This window comes from Canis lupus, chromosome 3 (genome assembly GCF_003254725.2).
Source record: "Canis lupus dingo isolate Sandy chromosome 3, ASM325472v2, whole genome shotgun sequence".
Lineage (NCBI taxonomy): Eukaryota > Metazoa > Chordata > Mammalia > Carnivora > Canidae > Canis > Canis lupus.
Genome location: NC_064245.1, coordinates 85122056 through 85142625, shown reverse-complemented (window position 1 = coordinate 85142625; position 20570 = coordinate 85122056). Strand labels below are relative to the sequence as shown.

The 20570-nt window shown below is 37.9% G+C and overlaps 1 protein-coding gene across 5 annotated transcripts in view; it reads left to right on the top strand.

Moving 5' to 3' along the window:
- ZCCHC4 (zinc finger CCHC-type containing 4) overlaps window positions 1-20570 on the top strand; it is a 44743-nt gene that overhangs the window by 14631 nt on the left and 9542 nt on the right. For all 5 annotated transcript variants that reach the window (XM_025437731.3, XM_049108726.1, XM_049108727.1 and 2 more), the window contains 4 exons: window positions 213-293; window positions 9708-9780; window positions 13506-13656; window positions 15181-15281. In XM_025437731.3, the coding sequence (XP_025293516.2) occupies window positions 213-293; window positions 9708-9780; window positions 13506-13656; window positions 15181-15281 (406 nt within the window). The remainder of the gene's footprint in view (window positions 1-212; window positions 294-9707; window positions 9781-13505; window positions 13657-15180; window positions 15282-20570) is intronic.

The window sequence follows — 20570 nt, the reverse complement described above, 5'->3', positions numbered from 1 at the left end:
TTAAATTGTTTATAACTTTAGAGTTCTCGTTTTCAAATAAGTTCTACATTGGAAAAGCTGAAATCTTGGTTATATCTGCCAAATTCTTTTCAGTGTTTCATTGAAATACTAGAAATACCAGGAGAACATCAGTGGGATTTTTTTGGTTTATTTGCTTATTATCTATGGCGTTTCTAATTCCTTATTAAGTTTGCTTTCATTAATTGTTTTAGGTTACATGAGCTGATCAGATTGAAAGCATCAGATGACAAGAAATCTAACATTAAAAGCCTTTTATTGGATATTGATTTTCGGTAGGTTTATAGAGTATGATACTTATTGTCATTCATTGTCATCTGTTTCTGTTTAATGTTTTTCTCTTATTAATTATTACTTATTACAATCCTCTAACATTCAGAGTAGTAATTGGTTAGAAGCCACCTTTTTAGTCATATAAACCCCCCTTGTAATCTTCTGTATTTCCAACAAGATGGCAGTGGATTTCTTTTTTTTTTTCTGGATATGCTTCCTAAATTTTTTCAATGAATGTGTCTCATTGACTTGGGCTTGTAATTTAGAGATAAATTCTTACTGAATGAAATTTCTCTTCATACACTTATTTTTCAAAGATAATTCTGAACTTCTTCAAGGATTTTATTTCATCATGATGTTTTAATATATTTATTTTAATACTTATTTAATATGTGTTTGTTTTTAATTTATTTTAATTCTTTCAATATATTTTATTTTAATGCATTTTATTTATCCTAATTTATTTTAATATATTTTACAAGATGATGTGCATATTGTCTTTCATTGGATGTAGCCTAAAATCAAGGGAGTGCCACCAGGGAATAGACAGGTCTTAAAACAGAGGATTAATGAATAGATCCGAGTCTGTGGGACAGGGTTAGAATTAAATGGCATCTGATGTGTTGGGACAAACGGAGATGAAACTGGCAGAGGAGCACACCTGGTAGCTAGCTCCCTGCAGGTGGTAATTTAGAAAAGCTCATGTGTCCATCCACAGTCTCTGGGATCCTATAAACTTGGATTACTCTTCCTACTTTCTGTAACTGTTTGAATTCCATGAGATCATGGTGAGTCTACAAAACACTGTGTTCTTAGTATCTTTTACCTGTTCTTGAATACATTGAAGGAGGCAAGCACTGCATTTCTTTTTACTTGATCTGATAGTCTGTTTGGCCAGTATCCCAATATTTGTTAGAGAGAACCTAGGAAATTACATGTGCTTTTCTCTCCCCAAAAACAAGGTGGACAGAATTCTGAAGTGTAAAAAGTCACAAGATGAAGTACAGCTTTTTAATTAATTAATTTTTTTTTTAGATTTCCAGGTCAACTTTAGATTGTCTAATAAAAGTAACTGTGTTTCTCAGAAATAAGCCACACTTTCTGTAGCCTCTCATTCCTTATTAACAGGACTAGTACAGTTTACTAATCTCCACTTAACATGAGTAATGCTTAGTACAGTGGAATTCCATAGGTGATAAAACAATTTTTTTTAAGATTTTATTTATTTATTCATGAGGGTCACACAGAGAGGCAGAGACACAGGCAGAGGGAGAAGCAGGCTTCCTGCAAGGAGCCTGATGTGGGGCTCAATCCCAGGACCCCGGAGTCATGCCCTGAGCTGAAGGCAGACGCTCAACACTGAGCCACCCAGGCATCCCTAAAACAGACTTTTTAAAGAAAAACTCAATTTCCTTTTCTTAAGTTGGGATATAATGCACTGAAAACCCACCAAGTTAAGGTATATATGCCAGTGGTTTGGGGTATATTCATTACATTTTGCACCAGTCACCCTTATCCAATTCCGGAATGTTCCCATCACACTGAAAAGAACCCCTCTCCCCACTTCCTCCGATGATCTGTCTCTGTGGTCTGTGTGTTCTCTGTGTGTTCTAGAAATGGAATCCTGCCGTACGTCCTAAGTGTGTGGCCTCTTTCACATGCTGCTGTGTTCATCCAGCGCATACTATCTAACAGGGCTGTATTAACACTCCACTGTATAGATGTATCGGATTCATGTTGTAAATACCACATCTCTTTCCTTAAGAGACTGTCAAATTACCGTAAAGGTATTATTTTAAGGGTAGAGGTTTAACTTTGGCGTTCTTATCAAAACAATATGGACAATAACTGGGGTTGGCGCTGAATGCTTGTCCTGTGTCAAACCCTGCTCTGCCTTAGTGCTCACAAGAGCCTCCCCTGTAAGGGAGGTGCTGGCATCCTCCTCATTTGCTGACGAGAAACCCGGGCTGTGGAGACGTGAAATAACTTGACCTCACAGTTCTGAGTGGCCACGTCAGGGTTCAGACTCGGTCAGTCTGGCCCCAAACATTAAGATGCCCTCCGGAAGTAACCTGTACATAAGCGTTTTTCATACAGCCCGTTTCTCGGTTGTCGTCCTTCTGTGTCTCCCCTTCTCCACCTACCCCCGTGCCTGTTCCACGGAGGTGCATGTGAGTCAATAGTGGCTTTGCAGGTTACTCACATATTTAGAATAAGGCACTCTGTAGTCAGGCCCCTTACACTGGAGCCCTGGAAATCTGTGTCTGTCAGAGAGCCTAAGATACAGCAGGCCTTGGCGCAGGCGAGCTCCTGGGCCTTGCCCACTGTTGTTCGCGCTCCATCCTTCTCTCTCTACCTCTTGTTCTGTCTTTCCCTGGATTAGCTCCAGTTTACTTCACGCTCACTGCCAGGGATTTTGGCAGCTGCAGCTTTCAGCTTATGTAGTCCCAGCTCAACTGTCCAGGAGACAGAGGCACTCTTTCCTGAGCCCCAGCAGCATAGCTTCAGGGAGGGATGGCTCACCTGGAGTCATATGCCTGTTCCAGAGCCTTCTCTGTGGCCTCGCAGGTAGGATGCCCTGGCAGCCCTGACCAACTACATAGAGTGGGTTCACCACAGGAAACCCTCACTTACATAGTTGCATGAGAAACAGCAAACAAAAATAATAATCACATGTCCACAACCAAATTATTTAACATAATGTATGTCAGTTGTCAGCAGCACCCACTTCCTACCGTTGGGACTTTTACCTCAGTGAAAATGGTACAGTGTTGTCTTTCTAATAGTATGGTTCTTTGAAGTTATCATACAATTTGTATTCTGATTTTGTTTAAGTCCAGTTTTTTTCAAGGTTTAGTTGCAGTGGGCTGGTTTATACACAAACTAGAAAAAAACTGACTCGACTTGTTCAAATTTGAAGGATCCTCTGGTTTACTTTTTTTTTTTAGCTTTCTAAAGAGACATGATCTTTAATACTGTCACCCAAAACATTCTAGATTTTGGCTTTTTAGACCTTTTTAATGCATACAAACATTTTAAAAAGTAAGAATCATATAGTCTTTTTTTCCCCACCATATATCAGGCATATATATATTTTTTTAAATTGAGGCATATTTCACATAGAAAAAAGAGGTGTTTAGTGTTATTCAAAAGGTTGCACAACTGTCACCACTATGTAATTCCAAAACATTTCCTTTAATAAGTGATCTCTTGGGATGCTTGGGTGGGTCAGTGATTGATTGTCTGCCTTTGACTCAGGGCGTGATCCTGGAGTCCGGGGATCGAGTCCCACATCCGGCTTCCTGTGTGGAGCCTGCTTCTCCCTCTGCCTATGTCTCTGCCTCTCTCTCTTTCTCTCTCTCTCTCTCGTGAATAAATAAATAAAATCTTAAAAAAAAAAAAAAAGTGATCTCTTTTCCTCTTTCCCCAGCCCTTGGCGGCCACTAATCTACTTTCTATCTCTATAGGTTTGCTTATTCTGGATATTTCATAAAAACGGAATCATACAATATGTGGCTTTTATTATCTAGCTTCTTTCATTTAGCATGATATTTTCAAAGTTTATCCATGTTACAGCATGTATGAGTACTTAATTCCTTTTTATAGCTGAATAAATACTCCATTATAATGATATAACAGATTTTGTTTATATGCTCATCAATTTATGGACATTTGTGTTTCTTCCATGTTTTTGCTATTTTGAATAATGCAGCTATGAACATTTGTGTACAAGTTTTATATGAATATAGGTTTTATTATCTCTTGGGTATCGGGTTAATTTGCGAGGGCTGCAATAACAAAATAATCATATTGAGTAGCTTATACAACAATAATTTATTGTCGCCATTCGGGCGGCTAGAAGGAGAGAGAGAATCTTAGGCTCAATGCCCAACACGGACCCCAACGTGGAAGCCAACACTGGGCTTGATCTTATAACCCAGAGATCATGACCTGAGCTGAAATTAAGAGTGGATGCTCGGGATCCCTGGGTGGCGCAGCGGTTTAGCGCCTGCCTTTGGCCCAGGGCGTGATCCTGGAGACCCGGGATCGAATCCCACATCGGGCTCCTGGTGCATGGAGCCTGCTTCTCCCTCTGCCTATGTCTCTGCCTCTCTCTCTCTCTCTCTGTGACTATCATAAATAAATAAAAATTTAAAAAAAAAAAAAAAAAAAAGAGTGGATGCTCAATCAGCTGAACCATTCAGGCACCCCTATTGTCTGTCTTTCTAATGTGGTATCTCATTGTGATTTTGTTTTGCATTTTATCAATGGCTAATGATGCTGAACATCTTTTCATATGCTTATGGGCCATTTGTTTATCTTTTTGGAGTAAGGTCTATTTAATCTTTTGCCTATTTTTTAATTGGTTGTCTTGTCTTTTTGTTGTTGTTGTTAAATTGAAAGAGTAGTTAATATATTCTGGATACTAGACCCTTACTAGGTTTATGATATATAAATATTTTCTCCCTTCCCATGGGCTATCTTTTCACTTTTGTGTCCAATTTTTCTCCTCTTTCTTTGGTTACTTGTGTTTTAGGTGTCATATCTAAGAAATGATTGCTAGATTGAAGGTCATGAATATTTCACAATGTTTTCTTTTAAGAATTTAATGATTTTAGCTCTCACATTTAGGTCTTTGATCTATGTTGAGTTGTTTTTCATTTACGGTGTGAGGTAAGGGTCCAACTTCATTCTTTTGCACGTGAATGCCCAGTTGCCTCAGCACCATTTGTTGAAACAATTATTTTTCTCTCATTGAGTTGTCTTGGTACCTTACTGAAAATGAATTGACCATAAATGTATGCAGGTTTTTTGGACTTTTTAATTCTGTTCATTTGACCTGTGCTTGTCCTTATGTCAGTTCCACACTGTCTTGATTACACTTGCTTTGTAGTAAGTTTTGATACTGGAAAGTGTGAGTCTTCCAGCTGTATTTTTTTTCAAGATTGTTTTGGATATTGTGGGTTCCTTGCCTTTCTATATAAATTTTAGGATCAGCTTGTCAACTTCTATAAAAAAGCCAGCTTGGATTTTTATAGGGATCTCATTGCATTTTTTAACTTGGAGGCTAGTTCTATCTTAATATTAAGTCTTCCAGTTCTTGAACATAAGAGGTCTTTCCATTTATTTAGGTCATTTTTATTTTTATTTTTTTTAAAGATTTTATTTATTTATTCATGACAGACACAGAGAGAGAGGCAGAGACACAGGCAGAGGGAGAAGCAGGCTCCCCACAGGGAACCCGATGCGGGACTCGATTCCGGGTCCCCAAGATCACACCCCAGGCCGAAGGCGGCCCTAAACCGCTGGGCCACCGGGGCTGCACTATTTAGGTCATTTTTACTTTCTTTAAATGATATTTTGTAGTTTTCAGCATACAAGTCTTAGCGTGTCTTATTCCTAAATATTTTATTGTTTTTGCTGCTATTATAAATTAAATTGTTTTTCAGATTTCATTTTGTACCGTTCATTGCTAGTGTCCTGATTTTTAAAAAAAAACTGTAGTAAAATACACATAGGTTAAAATTTACCATGTTATTAAGTGTACAGTTCAGTAATGTTAAGTAAGTTAAATACCTTCACACTGTTGTACAACCACTTACTGGAACTCTTTTCATCATAGCTGAATTCAAATTTTAATTTGAAAGATTTATTTGAACCCTTAATTTTTCATTTAAGCTATTTGTCTTATAGTTTTACATTTCTTGGGACTGTATATTTAAATCTCTTGGACAGAGTAGAGGATGTGCATAAAGTTATTTTGTAACTTATTGAACGTACTGATACTTTTTTCTTTCATATCTATAAATGTGTGTTTTGGAAACAAAAAACTGAAGGTGTTGTATTAATCAGCTTAGCTGCTTTTATACTGAGTCAGTTCTGTAAAAGGTTGACATTGGGTATTAAGAGAGAGCTCTTTGGGGCACCTGGGTGGCTCATTCCATTAAGTGTCCCAATCTTGATTTTGTCCCACATGAGTGTCCCACTCATGGCTCAGGTCATGATCTCAGGGTGGTGAGATTGAACCCCATGTTGGGCTCTGAGCTGGGTAAGGAGCCTGCTTGGGATTCTCTGTCCCTCCCCCTTCCCACAATAAATTAAAAAAGAGAGAGAGAGCTCATTTATTAAAACACAGTAGTGATCAGAATGAACTGTATCTGTTGCCTGTACTCATGATATTACAGGGTATGGAGTTGATTTGTATTTCTCGCTAGGACCACAGTTAAATCAGGAATAAGTTCCTATGTGATACAGAGTGAGAGTGAGTAGTTACTTTTCACACTTTTTTGGTTTGTTGCCCTACCAAAGGTCTGTCCAAGGCTTCAGAGAACTGCCTCGACTCCAGTGTTACATATGCTATAAATATTCTCTTTGTTGGGGGGGGGGGGTGGTCTAAGATATGAAGTTAACATTTGCTAAGATGGATTTTTAAATGCTCCAATTTTAGCATGAAGGATGTGAAGCTCTATTTGGCAAACTATCATCCAAATGAAGTTATATCAAAAAAATGAATTTCTTAGGTTCATTTCATGGACTAATTTTATTCAGCTCTTGATTACATTTCCTGTGTATAGAGCATGTTTCACACTTGGTAACTGACTCTCATTTAAAGAGAATGAATGGCCAAATTAAATGAATGTCCTTTTGCAGTTTTCAAGTGCATGCATTTCTGATTGGTTTTGTTTGCCTTATTCAATAGAGAGAATAATTCTTTGAGGCCAATTTCATTTTAAGAGGGTAATGTTCAGTGATTTTTCATAATTTAAAATATGTTGTAATTGTTTGTCTCCTTGTTTGTATCTGATGGAAACTCAGAGCTGAAATCTTGGCTTTATTCTCTCTCTGACTCTGCCCACTGCTGCCCTGAATGATTTGGACAAGTGTGCTAGGCTGAATTTTATGTAAATAAAATTTTCGTTTTTAATTTTTAAAAAATGACTATTGTGTCTTTGAGAAGCAATACAAAAAGGTGAAAAGGGAGTAGGAATATATTTTAAAAGGGATTGTATTTTCTTTTGTTACAAAGCAATGCAAGAAAGAAGAAAATCCTCAAATGATAGTTGATCCACAGTGGTACTAATATTGAGATATACCTATACATAAAATAACTGATATTATGTATTATCAGTTATTTGGAATTTAGTTTATTAGGAAGACATTTGTTTATTAATAATTGACATTGTCCACAGTTTTTGGAATGTTCATCAGGTTAAAATATATAGTTTGAATGTTTTTCAGTTACCCAAACCTCTTATTTTTTCAGTGCAAATTTATGTTTTATGGAATCAGCAGATGTACTGTCTCAAATGATATTAAGGGACATTGTACTTAGAATGAACAGCTGTTCTTCTGTCTCTACAGAACAAGAAGAAATGGGTTTAGACTACAGGAGGAGAAATTTTGGTTGGACATAAGCATAATTCCCTAATATGAGGGGCATTAAGACATAAATCATTATAGCTGATATTTATTAAAATAGCAATGCCTAACATTTCAGTATATGCTATGTAGCTCCTTTATATTAAGCAGTTTACATACATCGTTTCACTTACACTTAAGTTCTATGCAGTAGACACTATTATTTATTCCATTTTGTGGATGAAAAACAGGCTCAGATAAGTTAAATAACTCACCAAGTTTACTTAGGTAATAAGTGACACAACTAGTGTTTTCTTTTAAAGATTTTATTTTGAGAGAGAGTGAGCGAGCAAGAGTGATCACAGGGAGGAGCAGAGAGGGACGGCAGAGAGACAAGCAGGGAACCTGCTTGGAGTCCTATGTCTCGCTCGATCCCACCACCCTGATTTCAGGACCTGAGCCAAAATCAAGAGTGGGATGCCTAACCGACCAAGCCACCCAGGAGCCCTGAGACCCAGTGTTTGAAACCAGACTGACTGTAGAGCCTGTATTTTTTTTAAGATTTTATTTATTTATTTGAGAGAGAGAGCAAGAGAGAACATGAGTGAGGATGGGGGGAAGAGGCAGAGGGAGAGGGAGAAACAGGCTCCCCTCTGAGCAGGGTGCCTGACATGGGACTGGATCTTGACCTGAGCAGAAGGAAGGCAGACACTTCACTGGCTGAGCCACCCAGGCGCCCCCTGGAGCCCATTTTAACCACGGTGTAATAGGGAGAGGATAAAGCAGGGCTTTCCACTGGGGGGTGAGTCAGTTATGAACAGTAAGGGAGGACAGAGCAGAAGTAGAAGCAAAGTACCACTCTCATGATTTGGTTAAAAAAGTGGTATAACTCAGCATGGGTCCCTGATTTTTTCCACTAGGTTATGAATTCTGTAGAAGGGTGGTGTGGTTCTTACGTGAATTGTTTATAGCAAAATTTTAGAAGTTCAGAATTCTATCATAATAAAGAAGTTTCTATATTATACAAAAAACTCAGAATTCAGCAAGAACTAACAAGACCCATATACATAAATATGGGAAAGATGTAAAGACAGATAATACAAATACAATTAAAGAGTATAGAAAATTCAGTCTTGTAAGAAATCAAATAAATGCCAATTTAAACCATAATGTGCTATGAATTTTTAGTAAATTAGCAAAAATTTACAAAATGTTAATGCACAAAGCTGGTACTCTCATTCATTACTTTTTTTTTTTAATATATCATTTATTTATTCATGAGAGACACAGAGAGAGGCAGAGACACAGGCAGAAGGAGGAGAGGCAGGCTCTATGCAGAGAGCCCGATGTGGGACTCGATCCTGAGACTCCGAGATCACACCCTGAGCCAAAGGCAGATGCTCAACCAGTGAGCCACCCAAGCATCCCTCATTCATTACTGATGCATTTTAAAGTAGGATGTTAGAAGAATAAAATGGTTCAGTCAGTAAATAAATATCTCTCTTTCCTGGCACTAATTCAGTAAATATGAAATGTACATACTTATTTTTCTTATATATTGAGAAGCATATTTTATAGAATCAATCTGCAATAGACAAGAAATGCTTTGTATTAAACATTTTTTTTGTTAACCACAGAAGATAATTAACAGCTGTTGAGCAGAAATGTTGATTCAGTATTTTTCTTAAAATTATTAAGTATGAGAGATGTATTTTAATTGCCAACCCATCTCGAACTTAAATTGCATAACAATCTATCAGTAATCTCATTGTTTCTGTATAATTCTATGGTCTGAAGGTACGTTGTACATTTTATATTTGTGTCTTCTGTAGTTTTTTTCACTGGCTTATTGGGAACATAATTTAAGTTTGATACCCATTCATTATCACTGACTCCCTGGGATTTGGGGAAAGTATCCTTTATTTCAAAAAACTAAGGAATGATGAAGTTGCTTAATTTATTAAAGGTGTGATTTCATAGTTTAAAATTTTAATTTGTATTTACTTACTGTATAGCCATAACTGGACAGATAACTACAGTAATAAATTATTTTACAGGTATTCACAGTTTTATATGGAAGATAGCTTTTGCCATTATAACATGTTTAACCATCACTTCTTTGATGGAAAGGTAAGAATTATGATCGTTATCCTTTTTATTGTGGAAGAGCAAATTTAAGAGTACCTCCTTTCTTATTTGCTTAGAGTTCTTCAAGATCAAATCATGGCTGTTCCACCATTTATTGGTATTTATTTTTCTTCATCCACTGTGTGTGTGTTGAGCATCTAGAAGTGATTGTGTTATTCTTCTTCTGTGACTTTTTACCGCTTTTTGGATACAGACCCACTTTCCTACCGAGGCCCCAATGGCTTGGCCCTATCTGATCTCTGTCGCCATCCATCTTATTGTTCCATGCTCTGGTGTTATGTTCACGTTCAGGATGTAGGACTTTCACCTGGAACTGGCTTTTCCATCATGAAGGCTTTTGCCCATGCTGTTCCCTCTGCCTTCTAGTCTCATTTTGCCTTGTTAACTTCACCTCATCTTTTAGAGCTCTCCTCTACGTCACTTTCTCCAGCCTCCTCTGAGCCCCAAAGTCACGTTCTCCTTTGTTGCTATATGATGCCGTAATTAAATAATTCTGTGGTTAGTTGTTTGATGTCTGCCTCCCTTGTAAATTTCATGTTGCAGTTAAGGGGATTTATAGTTTTATTAAACTAATTCTTAAAAATTAGACAGGGTCGAAAGTGAACCCTAATCTGTGAACTCTGGGTGATAATGATGTGTCAGTGCAGGTTCATTAGTTGTGGAAAATGTACCACCTGGTGGGGAATGTTGATAATGGAGGAGACCATCCATGTATAGCAGGGGTAGCTTCTTTCAATAATACGTTGTTAGTAATGTCACTATAAATAAACAACATAGCAGAGCTGATACTTCTAGTTTGAGCTCTTCGCCAGTCCTATTATAAAATAAAAACTATATCCAACCAAGTAATCATACCTGACAGGAAGTTGGCTGCAACTGTTTGAGATGATCAAGACTACCAGAAGCACATATCCTTCTATGCATGTATATCAATTTTTTAAAAAACTGTGAGCCATGTAGAAGTATATGTTGTTTTAGGTTATTAACTAATAATAGGACAAAAACCAAGCAAAACTAAAAACCTGTGTATCCAGACAAGGAAAACAAATTCTGAATTGTTGGTTGGGATTGGAAAAGAGTCTCCTGATCCAGTCTAGCCAATGGTGTACTCCTTCCATGAGCCTCAGTCAGCATTGGGATATATATTTTTTAGCTGCGATAGCCGTGGAAAGCAAATATGAAATAAGCAGCAGTTAGAATTAGACATACTTCACAGTTTCCCAAAGGGCTTATGTGGTCGATAATCTCTAGGATTTGAGAACCGATTAGATGAGTGTGAAGGAGAGAGAGAGGAATTGCAGACTCACTTGACAACAGACCACAGTGGACTTCTCAGCTAGGCCAGTAGCTGTGGGGAAGAGAGAGGTGGATTCTATAGTCATTTCACAGATGGAAACGAGATTTGGTGGTACGTGTACTGGATGAGAAGTCAGAGATGACCTTGTGGTCCGGCCTGGCTTTGTATTTCATTCTTCTATGTTTTTCATGCCATACCATGATTTTGCTTTCTATCTTGAACAATAATGGTGAGATAAGAGTAAAATGACATTTGAATACCTAACAGCTGACTGTTGCTTCTATTTTAAGAATGTAACATGTAATCAGCCTTTTCCTAGGAAATTCTTTTTAACTTTTATTGAAAGCTTGTGGAATTACCTTATAAGTTTCTAGAATAATGGTTGGAATATGCTGCCAAGACTGAGCTCCACTTTATTTTTCCCAGAAGAAAATAATCGTCTAGCCCAGGTTTTCCTTTCTCTATATTTTAGGAGCAGCCTTAAATAGCACTGCAACTGTAGAGATTGATCTACAGAAAACTGTTGTCTTGGATGATTTTACTATCTGCCCTTTTTCTGCCTACTTCCTGAGTCAAGGTTTTCAGTGGAGCCTTACCATACACTGATCAATCACTTGAGTATTTAAGCGTCTACCAGGGGCCTGTGAAGGTGTGCAGGGCGCTTTGGGGGACATAAGCCTCCATTGATGCCTATAAGCAAGCACTTCACAGCCCACTGAATTAAAAAGCAGGAGCTCCCTGCACAGGATTTTCTCATAGAAAATCATACAGTCTTTAAGGTAATAGAAAATGTCATACGCCTTAATGGTCAAGGAAGTTGAAGTATGTATAGGGGATGGTTATTTAAAGTACCAAGCATTTTGGGGCTCCTGGGTGGCTTAGTTGGTTAAGTGTCTGCTTTTGGCTCAGATCATGGTCCCAGGGTCCTGGCTTCCAGCCCTGCATCAGGTTCCCTGCTCAGCGGAGAGTCTGCTTCTCTCTCTCCCTCGCCTCCTACACCTCCCTTCTACTTGCGGGCTCTCTAAAATAAATAGATAAATAAATAAATCTTTTAAAAAGAAAAATAAAGTACCAAGCACTTTTTAAAATGATGATTGAAATGAAGGGAAGAGTTAAAGTACTGTCAACACTGGTGGCATAAGCAAGCCTCCGTTTCTATAGGTGGTCAACATTAGGACCCTCAGCAGGTCATGACAGGACCTCACACCATTGATTCTTACCTGCAAACAGACATACTCTATTGGTTTTTTAATTTGGCCAAGAGTCTAGGTTTAGTTTACTTGTTTATTTTTCTTTTCCTACTTTTAAGTCTAAGGAATTGGAAGTTTTTCAATAACAATGTCTGTACTTTAAGTCCTTGTTTGTGAAGGCAGGTTAAGGAAGTGCCAGGCAGCACTTGAAAAATGATTAACCTTCTTGACACGCCATCCCTTGCTCTAGGACTTCCAGTAGGAAGTTAATAAAGACTCTCCTAGGGAAAGGGGATTAGAGTGTTGTGTTTTTTTTTTTCTCTCATCAATTGAGTCTTCTAAATTGATTTAGTGGAAGAACAATATATATTTTATTATAAAGTACATATGGGTTTATTAAAATTTAAAATGCCATTAAGCTTTAAAGTCTCGGGCTATTTTGTATACTGTGTTGATTTGCTTTTTATAGATGAGTACTCGAAAACGACTACAAAGTCAGTAGACTGGAGTTAGTATTATAGGTATATCTCTTATTAACTTCTCCCAAAGCAGAAAATAATAAATATCCTAGACAGTGCGTAATGTTAATTTTACAATTACTAAAAACACTTCAGTTAGTCTGTTGGGAAAATGTGTTAATTGCATGGTTTCATGGCCTGGATAAGCTTTGTTATTTGTGGACTTTCATTCATTTCCTCACCGTGCATGTCCGAATATGTCTGTCCTGTACCTGGTGCTCAAAAACATGTGTGAGGTAACTGGTAACGTGTAGCTCTTATTAACCTGAACTTGTGGTGGTGGACAAACCAGACAGGAAAAAAATAGGTCGTATTTGTCTTTGTGTCTCCAGTGTTTGGCTCAGTCCCTGCTTCTGTTTGTGGGATTGAATTTAGCGTTTTAGATAGTCTTCATGGGTAATGAGTTTTTCTCTCCTAGGTTACTAAATTTAGTTTTTTAATTTAACCATTTGAAATGTGTAGTCCTCTGATAGTGATGGTGTTTGAATTTGCAATTTTAAAAACCCCTTATCAAGGAACCCAAAGATAAAATCTCATGGGGGCCGAATGAGAGAGGCTTCTGGATGTCACTGAGGGACTCTGGGGTGGCAGGATGGATGAAGTTTCAGTAGAAACAGTGGGACCGAGCCTCATGTCTTCTCCAAATAGGATGAAGTGCCTCCCTCTAGTCCTCATTTAAAAATGAATTTTTATTTGTTCCAGGCTGCCCTTGAAGTATGCAGAACATTTTTACAGGAAGATAAAGGTGAGGGAGTCATTATGGTGACAGATCCTCCTTTTGGTGGCTTGGTTGAACCTCTGGCTGTTACATTCAAGAAGTTAATTGCTATGTGGAAAGAAGGTCAAAGCGAAGGTGTGTAATTTATTACTTACTGCAAAATAAACATGTATCTGTGTATCTACTTCCTGTCAAATATTAGCAGAGCTCAGTGAATCAGAGCACTGATAAAATATACATGTCTTGGGTTCTTGTGTTTTTAGAAACAGGCTTGTTTGAGGAGGTAGCAGACTTCATTAGCATGATACACTTTGCACTATTCTAATCATGTGTTTTCAAAATGACTCATAGGTGAACGTAAGGGAACATTATGAGGAATAGCAGTACACTGTTGTCATTTATTCAGTAAATATTTACTGCGTGGCCCCTGTGTTCAGATACTGTTTAGGTCCTGGAAATAGAGTACTGAACTAGATGGACACATGTTCCTGCCCTCATGGATCTTACGTTCCATGTTCCTAAAGTCTCGTCCAGAGCTCCAAGAGGGCCCCCAGCCTCTGGCTCAGAGCTCTAAACTGTGCCATGGTTTGGGTAGGATGACTGGGTATGCGCTAGCCATGAGTCATTATCTGTGACAAATAGATACCACAGAGATAGAGGTGGGTTAGTGGCTGGGGGTTATTATTCAGCTCAAAAGTGCCTTAGGCCTTCAGAGTATTTAATTAATTGTCTAATTAGCTGGCACAGTCATTTTTTTAGTTTCTCGCTTGCAAATTGAAAAACTGTAGGAGTGTCAGGAGTTTGTCATCAAGCTTCTCCTTTAATTGTGCTATGTGAATAGTGTGCTTTGGAGAGAGAATGCAAAAGAAATCTGAAACATGACTCATAGTGTTAAGTGTTCCACTTATTTTCAGTTCTTAAGTCCACTTATTAGAACAGGTAAGGTCAGTGTTAATTGAGGAAGCAATGAAGTGCTCAGTGGGCTTGAATTTGAGTTCTGGCACTTAATAGGTGCCTGAACTTGAACAAATTCCTTAAATCTTATGGCATCAGTTGCCCTGTCTGTAAAATGGGATTATTAATGCCTAACTCTAGGGGTTATTGTAAGGAGGTAATATATAGAAAGTACCTGGCATTGGGCTACATAATAGCTACATCTTGTATCTGTCATAAAGGTTATTTTTGACTAAGATTGTTTTTTAAGAATCTCCCATGCTTCAGGAAAGATTGACTCATCCCTGAAAATGGATATAACGAGTCGTAGCAGAGCTGAGATCCTGACCTAAGGCCTTCTGCCTTCTAGCCCATACTTCTTGCCACCGCATGACAGTGACCTTGGGGCTTCCAAGCAAGGCTCCTTGTCATTTCCCACTTTATTGGTTATATCTTTGCCTTTACTTAGACTATAGTGATATGCATGTAAGGATTGCTTTTATATACCCCTTATAACTGTGTTTAGTTGTAAAAGCACATTTCCATTGACTTTTGGGAAAGGTCAAGTTGTAAATGACACTCTGGTAAACATTCTCTTCTTTTGTATGATTTAAGTGCATTGAAAACACTTGCAGTTTCTCCTAATATTAGAGGGTTTGCAGTTACAGCTGTTTTATTTTTTTTAGATAACAATTTATTTTCTTCTCCTTTTTTGTGATCCATTAGATAGCAGTCACAAAGAACTACCCATATTCTGGATTTTCCCCTATTTTTTTGAATCCCGAATTCGTCAGTTTTTTCCAAGCTTCTGCATGCTGGATTACCAGGTATAGTAAAAATTCTGTTTTCTGACGTGGTTGACGAATGGATATTCCACTTACATAAATATTCTGATCAGACTATCCATCAATTTTAGTAAATGAAAATATTACTGGCTATATTAAGCACTAAAATTGTACCATATGTAAATTAATCCCGAGGTTCCTAAAGGTAATTCTTAAGGTGTTTACTAAAAATATAGATTCTTAGGTACCAAAATAAACCTACTAAATTAAAATAAGAGAGTAAAGCCCCAAGAAGCCACATTTTACCAAGCTTCCCAGGTGATCCTGCAGCGCAGCTAGGTTTTAGACAGACTGACCTGACCTTTACCATCACCAGAAGATGCCATGGTACCCCAGGGTTATTGTTATGAACAGGGGTTTTGTTCAGAGGTTGTAGAGAAGTCAGTCGCTTCTTCTGGTCAGTGGAATGTCATGTACACTCTACTGTGCCACTCAGAGGATGCCAGGAGCTCTGAAGGGAGGTGTGTCCGTGGTGGCAGGGTGTCGGAGAAGCAGAGATGCTGAGGTCTGTGTGGGTGAGTGTGCTGATTTCAAGGTAAAATTGACCGGCTCTCCTTCCCGTCTCTGCCCTCAACTCCTTCTGCTTTAATGTCCACTTTCCTGTATTCATTTCCTTGGGTTCTGAAGTTAACCTCATTGTCACCATCACCATGTGTGGTCACCGAGTGGCCACTGCTTCCTCTATTGTAATAACACTTTGCTACTTGAGCTTTCTGAGCAATGGACTGCCTTTATGAAGGCTTTCAGCCCTGGCACGGAAAATATCTCCACTCCTTGTTCCAAGCTAGCACTTGGATCTAATCTTTCTAATCTTGAAGGCATTTACCATTATGAAAATTATTTAGAGACTCTGAAAGAAACAGTGTTACTTCCACCCCAACTAGCAAATATCATAATTTGACACGTAGGTTTTTAATCATAGCAGATGAATCCGAATTCTACTTTCCTCACTATGTCTTATGCAGGTGTACAGTTTTAAATGTAGCTCCATAGTCTTTATGCTTTTAAACACTTTATTTTTTTTTAAAGATTTTATTTATTCATTTGACAGAGAGAGAGCACAAGCAGGGGGAGTGGCAGGCAGAGGGAGAGGGAGAAGCAGGCTCTCTACTGAGCAGGGAGCCCGATGTGGGACTTGATCCCAGAACCCTGGAATCATGACCCCAGCCAAAGGCAGACAGTAATCTGACTGAGCCACCCAAGTGCCCACTGTTAATCACATTATATTATTTGATTAGCAGGTTATATTTTTTTTTCTTAGATACACAGGTTGCTTTACCTTAAAGTAGTATAAATAACACTACCATAAACATCTTTTATTCATATAATTTTTCCATATTTTATATAACTTCCTTAAGATAAATTTCCAAAACTGAAATAGAATTCCAAAAATTTCATTATCAAATTTAATGGACATTTTTATGGCTACTGAAGTATATAACAGGTTCCTTTCCAAAGTATATAGCACAAGTCATTTTAACCTGACTTCTTGAGTTCTGCATTAGGCAAAGTCTAGATCATAATTCTTCCCAAATCTGGTTTACTTTCATTATTAGAGCACATGGTTTTCTGTTTCTTGTCTGAGGGGTACTTCTCGTATTGAGGTTTGCAGTGCTGAAATAGCAGACATATCCTAAAGATGTTAACTGAATAAACTACAGTTGGCAGGAGCGCCTGCTGTCTTTGACAGTGAATAATCTTCTAGTACAATGTCTGGCACAGAGGAGGTGCTTAAAACATTTTGAATGAAAAACAGCATGAACTCTGGAGTTGAAAAGGAACTGGGTTTTAATCCTGGTTCTGCCACTTACTCGTTAGGCCTACACATTTTATCTAATTCTCTGCAGGTCATGTGACCTGCTAAATGAGCAGAATAATAATATATCTGCCTCATGTGGTTTTAGGAATTATGTGAGACAATACAGGAAAAGGCATAGCCTAGTCCCGGACACACAACAAAATAGACTAAAGATAAGTGCTCCCAGCATTGTTGAGACCATTGGCATAATGTCACCGTTCAGATAGTCTCTGAGTGGGGGGTAAAACTCTTCTTTGGGGCTTTTTGTTTCTTTGTGTTTTGGTACAGTATATGAAACATTAAAATTGCAAAACATAAGATCCCTCAGAAGACTGTCCTATGTACATTTAGAAATGAGTTTTCACTGCAGGCAAGAGCTTGAAATGGCGAGGAGGCAAAGGCAGATCCAGGGCAGCCTCGGTGGCGCAGCAGTTTGGTGCTGCCTGCAGCCTTGGGTGTGATCCTGGAGACCCGGGATCGAGTCCCACATCGGGCTCCCTACATGGAGCCTGCTTCTCCCTCTGTCTGTGTCTCTGCCCCTCTCTCTCTGTGTCTATGAATAAATAAATAAAATCTTAAAAAAAAAAAAAAAAAGGCAGATCCAGAGTAGAGTGGATGAGAGGTTAATATGGAGAAACCAGCCATGGCTTGTTTTGATGGCCTGAGTTACTAGAACGGAACTTGGGGAAGTACTGGAGTCTCAGTTTTGAGAAATAGTCCCAAGGTCCAAGCTTATTAAAAATAATTATACAATTCAGTGTATTGGTGAAAAAAGTTTCAAACTAGGCCATATCAGATAGGCCATATCAAATAGGGTGAAAAGCAGTCTTTTTTTTTTAGTAAAGAGAAAGCCAAACTCTGAAAAGAAAAACTAGAATAAAAGCTGTGAAACAAATCTTCATTTTTCCTAAAAATCTTATCTTTCTACTAAAGATAAGAACACTTACTGCCCATTGCATGCGCAGTTGGAGAAACTGATTGTACCATATCTCCTATTGTGTTTATAAACCTTATTTGTTGTACCTCACCTTGCTAATCTATTTTTCTTTCTCTTTTCTTCTTTCTTTCTTCCTTGAAAATGTCTCTGGATGTATTATTATTATCCTTTCTGAAACTTATTTTCTTCCTTTTCCTTCTTGTTATTTTAACCTGGTTTTGTAGCAGTTCTTTGTTTTGAATATTAGCTGTCTTCATCAAATGAAAAATTTGAAAGTCTCTTGTCCTCCTTCACAGGTTTTTGCCATAGACTGTGATTAGACCTTCTTTCTCACATTGCCTAAGATTATTATAAGCCCCCTAAACCACAATGCAGAAACAAACAAACCCAAATCACTAAATCTCTTTTTTCAAAATACTTTTCAGGTGAAAGGAAGGTAGAAATGCTGCAGATCTTCATAAAATATAAATTACGTAGACTTCTTCAGTGATAAAGCACTTGATGAGTACAGAATAAAACAATCATCAAAGACCTAGAAAAGCAAGAGTTTTATTAAGGGCAGAGTAGGAAGGAAGAATGTGATAATATAAGAAATTCTGACTCAGAGTCAGAAGTATGCGTCCTAGCCCACTGACTTTTAGAGGCTCTTTAATCTTGGGAGAAGTCAGTGTATCTCCTGGTCTCTGTTTCCTTACCTATAAAATAAAGTGATTGAATCAGGAAAGAGATGGCAGGTACGTTCCACTTTTAGTGCTTTAGTGGTAAGCCTGATAAATTGGTAGCGACTTTCCAGAGAATTTGTTGAGAGTATCAGGCCTGGTGGCAGGGAGTGGTGTGTGATGGATTAGTGGTGTCCACCACAGGGGCCGGGTGGGGGTGTGGTGGCATTCAGGTCCTGTACTTACCGTATCTGAACTAGGTGGCCTCACTTCCCTTCCACTGTGAACGTGCTGTGATCTCTTGTTTCTCCCTAATGTTGGACATTTGTCTAGATTGTTGAAAGTAGAGCTTTGGGTTTTATTTTTTTACAGCTATCTTTTAGAAAATCCTCCTGTGTAGAAAACTGTCTTTCGAGGTTAGTTTCACGTTCAGAAATGAAGATATCTTGACAGGGCTCTGGTGGAAGTTGGCTGATGGCGATATTTTGATACACTGAAACTAAGGAGAACACAATCCCGAAGGAGTTAGCGAACTACAAGTACTCTTGTCTTATTTCATCTTTGTTTCCCAGCAGGATGCCTAGAACATAGTAGGTGCAAAATAAATGTCTGTTGACTTGAAAGTCTTGGTGGTTTCCTTATAACTAGTTTCAGTCTCATGTCACAGAAGAAATTTGCGTATAGATAAAATTAAAAGTTAAGAATCGCAGAGATTTTGTGCTTTCCCTCATTTCTATACAGTACTTCATCACATTAATCAGTTCCATGGGAGAAATTTTCTATTTGAAAATGCCTCTCATCATCATTGTGAGTGAAATGTCAGAGATAATGATGGGAAAATGGTGTATCAGCTCTACCACTAGTGATATGCAATTTGCAAAATTGTGTTTGCTTTACAGCGCTTCCATAGGACGTTTATTTGTGTGGATGAAGCTATGAAATATGGATGTATGTTAGAGGTACATTAATTTACCCTAGCAGCATGCGTTTTACATACCATATGTTTATAGTTAATTAGCACAACAAACCCACATTTAAAAATAATAATAATCTCAATTAGGTTATGCAAAATCAAGCAATCAACTACCTTCCTGACACATACATTTTCGACTCCTTGGGTAACCATAAAGAAATTGTTCTCTCTTTCCCTCTCTTCCATCTGCTGTCTATTGTATTACATGGGATATTCCATTTACTAGAAATCTTTCTAAGGCCCTCTCTTCCAACATTTGAAGATCTTCGAAAGGTTCTCTTGGGAAGATTTTTTTTTTTCCTATGACATCCATAAATGTTCAAAATATCTTTGTTGAATTTAATAAGGTGTCATATATTTATTAAATACATAGAGGAATGCATTAGGGAATAATTGGGAATTTAAATCATTTTTAAAGAAAACTACTTACATTAATATTTTAAGGTAGTTTTGAAGTAAAATCTGCTTTTGTATTTTAGCCTCTAATAGGTAACATATATTCATAGAATTTTAAAGTTGGAAAGAACCATTAGGGGTGTAACGTAGGCTAACTTCCCACCATAATAATCCTCTCCACTAAATTCATGACAAGCAGTCGTCCGGCCTCACTTGAATGCTTTCAGTGAGCCAAGTCCTGCAGACTTACAAGGCAACTCTATTTAATAGCTCTAATCGTTAGAAAATTTTCTCATATTGAGATAAAATATGCTCCCTATTAACTTCTAACCATTGGTCCTACTTCTCTTCTCCAAAGCAATAAAGGCTTAGTCTAATTTCGAATCCACTGACACCCCTTCAGTTATAAAATAGTTATCAGATCCTTCCAGTTTGTGCTTTTCTGAAAAAATACCCCCAAAATGTTAAACAACAAATCCTATTTATTCCCATTACTTTCAGTAGAAAT